Source organism: Poecilia formosa, unplaced genomic scaffold (assembly GCF_000485575.1).
Source record: "Poecilia formosa unplaced genomic scaffold, Poecilia_formosa-5.1.2 Scaffold151, whole genome shotgun sequence".
NCBI lineage: Eukaryota > Metazoa > Chordata > Actinopteri > Cyprinodontiformes > Poeciliidae > Poecilia > Poecilia formosa.
In genome coordinates, this window is record NW_006800090.1 from 1061263 (window position 1) to 1069996 (window position 8734).

At 38.2% G+C, this 8734-nt stretch overlaps 1 protein-coding gene across 1 annotated transcript in view; it reads left to right on the forward strand.

Moving 5' to 3' along the window:
- insra (insulin receptor a) overlaps positions 1-8734 on the forward strand; it is an 82850-nt gene continuing 74116 nt past the window's right edge. Inside the window, exon 1 of the mRNA XM_007563810.2 lies at positions 1-1097. Coding sequence (XP_007563872.1) covers positions 1022-1097 — 76 coding nt within the window. The 5' untranslated portion in view covers positions 1-1021. The remainder of the gene's footprint in view (positions 1098-8734) is intronic.

Consider the following 8734-nt stretch of genomic DNA (forward strand, 5'->3'; position numbering starts at 1 on the left):
TACAGGAGACTCTACAATCTACCTCTGTCTGTGGAGGGAAAAACAGGAAAAAAGAAAGTTAAAACTCTCATTTCTTTCCTAGTTACCTACATGCATGTGCGGTTTTTGTAGCAGACAGATGTGCAGAGTGTGAAGCCAACTTGGAGCGTTTTTTTCCCCTCGTTATCTTTAACTCTCAAACAAAAAGGAGAGTGGAGCGCTTCTGATCCGCGACCAAGTCTGCCTGTCAGCTTTTTTCAGAGTGGACGTGAAATCTCTGCAAAGCCTGGGGAGACCTCAAGCTTCTTAACGAACACCAAAATATTAATCAAGATAAGAAAGCGAAGCAGACGCAACTCTTTTTCTGTCTGGATATTTTTGTTTCTTGTACGAAAGACCCGCTAACATTACGCCACAAATCCTCTGAATTCCAATAAAGGTGGGCTTTTTTTAAAATTTTTACTTGGTTTTCATTCATGCATCTTTATGGACTTTAAAACAACTGGGTGCAGTGCAAGCAAGCGGCTTATTTGTGACATTTCCTGAAGTTTGAGCTGACTGCCGAGGTTGCTGAACTTCACTTGTGGCCTGGACCAGAGGGGAGCAGCCAGAGGCTAGCTTCCCGAGCTAGCAGCAACAACGGCTAAAACAAGCTGAACAAGTCTACTTTTTATTTCCCCCTTGCGGACACGAATGAGCTCATGCGCTCCGTTTGGTCTAGTTTAAAGTAGTCGCAACGTTTAAGTGACAAAATAAATGCTCATATGTGATACTGGTGTTAGTGTGGGGATATTTTTCACGGAGCGGCTAGCTGTAGCCGCTGCTGCGTTAGCCTGTGTTTGAAGTGAACACGTTGGACTCGTTCCTCCGCCCATCTTCCGGGATGTCTTTTATTTATTTTTGTTTACCTGTTGGCCCACGCTGCCAAACAAACCCCGCTTCCTGAGCGCATATCTTCTGCGGTTTTGGACTGTTCACCCCCCACCTTTCGCACGGGATTATCGTGTATTTTGGCCGGAGCGGTGGTTGGAGGGTAGCAGCTATGTGGCTCCGGACTTTGGGCTGTGTTTTGGCCGCTGTCTGCCTTGTGATTAGCTGTCACGGAGCGCATGGAGAAAGTAAGTGAAAACTGATTATTATTATGCTTTAACTCGACCAACGTCGACTTATTGTGGTGTTTTCGTTTTGCGTGAAAATGTTGCAGTTTTTTTTTTCCTTTTTTGCTGTCCATCGTTTTGTGAATGTGCAATGAAAAACAAAAGTTGTGCAATACCCTGAGATGATTTTAAAACCGCATATTTGCAGATTAACGTTTGATAAATTAAAATAGGGGTAATTATTACCCAAGTTTAAAAAAATCAACCAAACTAATAAAAGGAAAACGCTTTGAATAAATTCATTTAAAAAAAGACCAACTTCTCAATCATACAAATAATAATATCGACAATTTTTGTGGGAATTAAAGGTCAAATAAAAATGTTAGAGGAGACTATACGAATGAATGAGTTAGAAAACGCACTAAAATATTTTCTGCAGATTTGTCATCAGCCTTTAGTCTAATGTCTGCTTTATTTTGTTTATTGTATTTGATGAATCTGAACATTTTATGAGATAAATTACCTTTCTTAAGACAAAAAAGTGCTTAAATATGTTAAAAAGCTTTAAAGGTATTATGCTATGAATTTAGTTCTGCTTTCCAGAGTATTAAAAAGAACAAATGGTTAAAAGTGAGACATGTCTATTATTAAAATACCTACAAAAGATTAATTTGTTACACTGTACTGCAATGGATACATAGACATATTATAAAACACTTTCTAATCATTATTGCATTTTCTTCAGCACTCAATCTAGTAACTACCATAAGAAAAACTGTGCCTATATGTTTTGTTGACCAAATCTTGATTAATCTAAATTAAGCCAGCCTATAAAACAGACAAGCAGATCTTACTGTTTAAGCTTGAAGATCAGGGATACGTTCATGAAGCGAAAATCCTACTTTTTGACTGAATTTGGAGCTGCTTTATAAGACTTTTACGCAAAGGTTTGTTTTATTATTTTCTGTATTAAAAATTTTATTTTTTTCTCAGAACTACAACTTTAAATAAAAAATGTAATAGCAATATAAATGATATAGGAAAAAGTAAGTAAAAATACGTAAAAGGATTGTATTACAGAGATTGTATTTGTCTGATAAAAGTTGATTTTGATGCATTTTTTAGTCAGAAGTAAAACATTAATTTAGCAAATTGTTGATTGTGTGTCCTAGAGCGTTCCTCATTAATTGTGGTTTATATTTATCGATTGCAGTTAAATGTTTTTCTTTCCGTTTGTCCAGACATGTCTATAAAGAACGAGTACTATAAATATATAGTATATACATCAATCTGTATCTTATCCTAAGTTTGCGGTACTGCAAAAAAATTATCATGAATGCAAGTGACGGTGTGTGGTCATAGGGAGGAGTTACGCAGGTTGGCGGCCACAGGTAGGAAATATTTCCCCTTGACTTCTGCAGTGTCCACTCCTTCACTGAAAGAGCATTTGGATATATTTCACTACTCAATAAATCAGTTGACAGCCAGAAGAAAAACTGTTTGGAGGGTTTTTTTTTAGCAATCAAATCTTATAAATGAAACCAGACTGCCGAGATAAACAGACTCTTAGAGTAGCAGCCCCATAAATAAGGATAAAACTGAAAAGCCTAGTGTTGAATGAAACTGGAGACCTCTGGGCAGAAGCATGAGGAAAACATTTTTAATTTATTACTTATACTTGGAAACCCACTGTTTAAATTTGTCAGTCCTCCCTGATGCATTTCACCACATAACACATTAAAAATGATTACATTAGGACAATATTTTCCTTTGTAAATTGTAGTAATTCACTTTCATGCTCTTTTGCTGCAAAACCTCTTCTAATTTGTGTACCTTAAACAGAAAAATTGCACGTCCAGATTTCTTGTTTTGTTAGCGATGATGAGTTGATAAAGGTATGTTAGCAGCAGCAGCGGCGGCGGCGTTGTATCCAGTGACTGCATTGAAGGGACAAAGGTTGACACTTATCGGCTGTGTGTGTGTGACTGTGCAGGAACTGTAAACACAATGTTTTGTCCCAATTAAGTAAGTAGTCTGAGAATTGGACAGAATTAGCCGTCGGTTATTGTAATTGGAAAGCCTTTGGGTCGGCGCTGTGGTCAGCGCAAGAATGCAACAATGAGCCCTTTTCATAGCTCTTGACAATCCCTTTGTGTTCACCAGCTCAGGTGATCGGAGTGAATGAATCCATCTGCACGTCGCCCGGAGACATTTTTATGTTTGCGCACACTTGCTGTTTTACACCGCTAAGAGTCTTTACATAAAGCAAATATTAGTTGTTCTTCCAAGGAAGTAAGTAGCGGAGCTGTGGGACCTACTTGCTGGTGTAACCTACTGTACAGCGAGGATGTTTATTAGCAGGGAACGATGTTGTAATTGTGTCACAACTTGTGGAAATTTTGTTTGGATTTTATTAGAACACCAGAAGTGGCTCTGCTCCAAATGGAGTGGCATTAATTTGGTTTTTAACGCCATGCTGCGAGTTTCACTCTTAAAGTAATGATTAGAAACAAGCTGTCAGATAATTAACACATACTGAAAGCTGTTTGATCATAATGAGTCCCATTTTGATGGATTTGGCATAGTAAAAATGTGAAATTACTTTTGATTTTCTTTATAATCGTTTAAGAAAGTCTCCTCCCTTGTGCACTTGACAGCATGGTGTTGAAACTCACTCCACTGGTTTAGTTTTCCTCGACGTTTCGAAGGGAGAGAACGGCTTTCTTTTCCCTTTCTGCAGACGGTAAAGATGAGTTTATATAGAGTTATCTTCAAACCAGTTTGAACAAGAATCCTGACCAAAAAAAACGAGGAGAAAGTTGTGAAATTGCGTTGCTTCACCCTCCCTTTCCTGGTCTTCTCAGTCTTGAATCAGCCACAGACTTGAAGAGTGGAACCTGGGTGTCACACTGGCTGGTTTCATAAGCTGGACCGGCCTGTGTCGAAGTCAGAAAAGCTTCTGAGCTGCTTGTTGGTTGCTGTCCAGCTCAGCTTGATGGAAAGTTTTACTTAATAATGAAAGCTTATGTTCAGTAGCTGTATGACCTGGTTTTATAGAACTGGCACTGACTGGATGGTTAAGAAAAGATTAAATTATTTACTGGTAGACTGTTTATCAGTTTAGTTACTTTTATAGGCAGTTAGTTGGTTGCATTTTATTCAAGCGTGCCAGAGTAAATGTGTTGATGAAATGCGCAACCTTTTATCGTTTTCCTCTAATTTTGCAATTACGCTCGACTTTGTAAATACGTCCAGTGTCATGGCTTTAAGAAACAAAATGAAATAGTCCTAACAAGGAACTAGCTTGTCACAATAAGCAATTGTGCTCAGTAATTTTCATTCTTTATTATGAAAAAATAGTTGTGTTAAGTGTTCTTTCTAAAATTTAATTTTATTAGCCCTTGAGAGGGCAAACTTGCATTATTAGACTATTATCAACTTGAAAATGTTCTCAAAATAACAACATAATCGTTTATCATGATAATTTCTGGGGCAATTTATCGTCCAGTAGATTTTGATATTGTGGCAGGTCTAACATTTTAGTCTGTTTTCAAAGCGCAAGTGTTTGGACGTCGTTGTTTAGCAGCGTTTTACTCCCTGAAAGCCAATAAAAGCAGCAGCAGCAGCAGCAGCTTACATTGCAGTCTCTGGTGATTGGGTTGATTCTTGCGATAACACATCACTCCGACTGGAGTGTCGAGCAGCAGGAGTTCGCTGTGAAGCCTCAGGCGCCGTGTTGTTGAGCAGCACTCCGGTCACAACGAGCCCTGCAATCAGGCAGGTCTGGCAAGGGGAACAATCGTAAAGCAATGAAACTGCCATCATCACACTGTCGCTACTCGTAAACAGCCTCTGTGGTCTCAGGTACCAAACTCATATTTGACATGGATTCAAAAGAGCGATTTTGTGCTCGTCAAACCCAACAATGGCGGCTAAATCCAGGATGACAGGTTCTTATAAGAAAATTACATACTTTGTGATAGCTATGTGGCACACCTGCCTTCCTTCACTTTGTCTACAAATGTGTCCAACCAGGGGAGGCTTGTTGTGTCAGATCTTTGACCTTTGACACAGTGCCTCTGTTGTGCTTGTTATTGCGCTCTCAAACTTGAGAGGTAATTATTATCCCACTCTGCAAGTGTTGCCCTCAACACCCACACAAAATCAAAGTTCTTTAAATGGTCATCAAGAGTGTGGATGATTACCCGGACATTAGCTGTTTCAGCACGACGGCTTGACATTTTAGTGGCAAGTCACTGAACTGCCTCGCGGTGCGTTCAGATTAGCACGTGGTGCTTATCTGCAATAAGAAAAACAACAGGTTGTGGTGGGGGATGAGGAGGTTTTGAGTTTATTTTTAAAAAGATTGTGAAACAAGGAGGGAGTCTGGTTTTTAACTGAACAACTAAATTATTTTTTGGTCCGCATTAGGCACATGACAAAATCCCAAGAATGGGTTTTGTGATCTCTCTTTTTCACTCACCTGACGTAAACTCATGGATCTGATTGCTCTTTAGCTGGTTTAAACTTATTCTCTATTTTCTTTATTGAGTAATAAGTCTAAATTACAAAGTCAAATTTATGGCTTAAGATTGTTTAAGAAAGACCAGCTAATTGCGTTGAGTTGTTGACTTTGCAGTTGTTTTTTCTCCTATTCAAGAATGTGGTGACAGTGGACAGGAAGCACTCTCTCTTGGCAGCAAAACAAGTTTTAATATCGCAACTTTGTTCAGTTTTGGCTAAATGGCTACAATGTTTTGAGTTAAAAAATGTTTAAAATTGACAGGAAATTTGAAAATATCATTTGATAGTTATGTGTTTTTGGAAGATCAGTGCTTGAATACCGACTATAAACGCAAACATTTAAAAAAACAAAAATAAATAAGCAATACTTAGCCTGGTGGGGGCCCAAGTAAAGCCTGAATGTTAGCTATTGCGTTGATGTCGAGATGGTTTTCCTGTTGCATATTAAAATTGGAAGTTAAAACCATTCTTAAAGAGATTCTCATTTCATCTCCTTTTTCCGCTGCCAATTCCAGGGATCTGCTGTAACTTTCCTGGATTTTATTGAAGTTTATACTTGGCTACATCAATAGCTACTAACAGGAAAACCAGAGACAGCTAGCATTGACAGAGTCACTGGGTACAGAGAAATTTTTATGAGGAAGGAGAGGCTGCACAGTGGCAGAAATAACTTCCATCAATGTCTGTGTCCTGGGAAAGCACTGGTTTTATAAAACAAGAGGACATACAGAATAAAAGGCACTAATAGATCAATCAGTGCCTTCAACCATAAAAGAGACAAACAGAAACAATCTGTGGACAGGGAGTCCTTGGCAGAAAATCAGTGAACACTGTTTGCGTCACCAGTGGTTTTGTCTAAGAAAAAAGACACAACTAAACACTGGAGCATTGAGTCAGTTGTTGTTTTTTTCTATGTGGAAGTAAAACAGAGTGTATTTATTATGGTGGCAAACCAGTTCAGCATTAACACCCAAATTAAGCTCATTCTCCATAAAGAGCCAAACAGCAATTTCAAGATTAGGTGTTGAAACAGTTTTTTTTCTTTGTCCCTAAGGTTCTAGTGGTACACCCAAGTGTCTTTAGGTTTGGCTTGTACCCTGTTGTTGCTACTTGTGTCAACAGAACAATGTTTAGCCTTAGCGTGTTTAAGTGTAGAAAAAAACACACTGACAGACTTGCAGATTTCGTGAAAACTTTTGAGCTCCATCTGCCAAAGTGGCGGATGTTGAAATGTTTCACGCAGGATGTGACCGCTAACACTTACACATAGCTCGAAGCATTATTTTTGGTGCAACAACTCAAGATTTATCACTGGCCCCCATTTAAAAACTTTTTTTTATTTAAGTTTTTTTAAATGTTTGCATTTTTTAAGGCTTTGTAGTTGGTGTTCAGATATTAATCTTCCAATCTTCCAATAACACATAATTATCAAGTGATATTTTAAAATTTTCTGTCAACTTTAGGCATTTTTTAACCCAATAACACGGCAGGCCGCTGGATGAATGACTGCGGAGTGCCCCGACCTCCAGGCTTAGCAAGTTTTTTGAGGGAAACCTTGTTAGAAGAATTGGACCAGGAATATTTTCTATGGGGAAAAAAAACGCATCAGAAACTGTAAATGGTTAATGGCAACAACAGATCAGGCAAAAAACAGACCTAAAAACACAAGTAGTGAACAACAAATACTTTATATAAAAAATAAACTGAAGGAAAACTCAACATATAGCAGCCATTGATCTATCCACGAAGTAGTACTTGACCTTCTACAGAAAAGAAATGGTTTATAACGGCAATAATTGTAAATAATTGGAGAAAGTGAGGAATAATTGTTGGTTTTTGCTTCATTAGTCTTACCAGAATGAGTACACGGTTAACTAAATTGTAATGTCTGAATGTTAAAATTACATTTATGGTACATATGGCTGCATATTTCATATCTTTTCCTTACTGCAAGTTAATTATTATATCAGGAAGTTAAACTTGTTTTAAAGTTTTCAGGACAGTGAGTACTCTAGCATGTTTTCATGTTTTTGCTTTGTTTTTAGGTGCCAAAATAACAGAACTGTAAAACCTTGAAAGAGGAAGTGTTGCAATCACCCTGACTCTGTTTGCACTCTTGCATACATTTTGAGGCCTCACTTCTCTACTGGGTCCAGCAGTAATACACAATGTCTTTTAACACCCTGCTCACCTCCCGGCACCCCTCCCCCCACATTCACTCAAATCATGAGATCAGAAATCATCGTCGGGGCCTGTTGGGACTCGCAGACGTAGTGAGACTGTGAGAGTTGGTGCTGCTGAGAATCAAAGTGGACCCACCGTCTACCTCAGCTGTTGCACACATAATAACCGTTTAATTTTGAGCCAATGCTTCAGCTCAAGTACAAGCAGAAAACCTTTTTTCATTTAGTAATTTACATGACTCATTTGTTTGAAATCATTACATGGTGGTAATGTGTCATAGGTGAGAGTGCATGTATTTATTTATTGTGTGTTTATGTCAGGATTTTGCGCAGGCTGCGGCATTACTTTTCTAAACGGGGTCACAGAGGTCAGATCTAGTAGGTGGATTTGTCTTTTTCCTGCTCTCTAATGTGATCAAGCTCTATGGATTTCCTTTATGCCTCATTGACTTTGATTGTGGCTTGATTAATGTGAACCAGACCACCTCCAAGCGTCACCCACTGAATCCAACAGCAGCGCGGCGTGGTAAAGCTTTTAGAGCGATAAGCTGATGAGTTGATAGAGTAGAAAACATGTTGTAATAACCTTTAATGAAAGAATGATGATTTCTCTTTGTTAAAACCTTTTTTGTTTGTTTTAAGAAGGGCAAGTACAATCTTAGGTATTTGTTGCATGCTTTTTTTAATCCTTGGTGGTCCTTTCATAGTTATCCACCTGTGTCACCTTGAAACAGAGAGCGATTTTTTTTAAAAACTTCCATAGAAATACGTCCAAATTTAAAAAAGTGAATGCAAATATGTCCTTCATTCCTCACCATGCAGTCAAGATATTAAGTTTTAGAGTTTTACTCTGCAGTTTTAGTCATTTTCTTAGTTTTTGTTTCAGTGAAGAAATGAAAATCTCCCTCTAATCATTCTAATCGATTATTCAGAGCCCCTCGACTGTTTCTA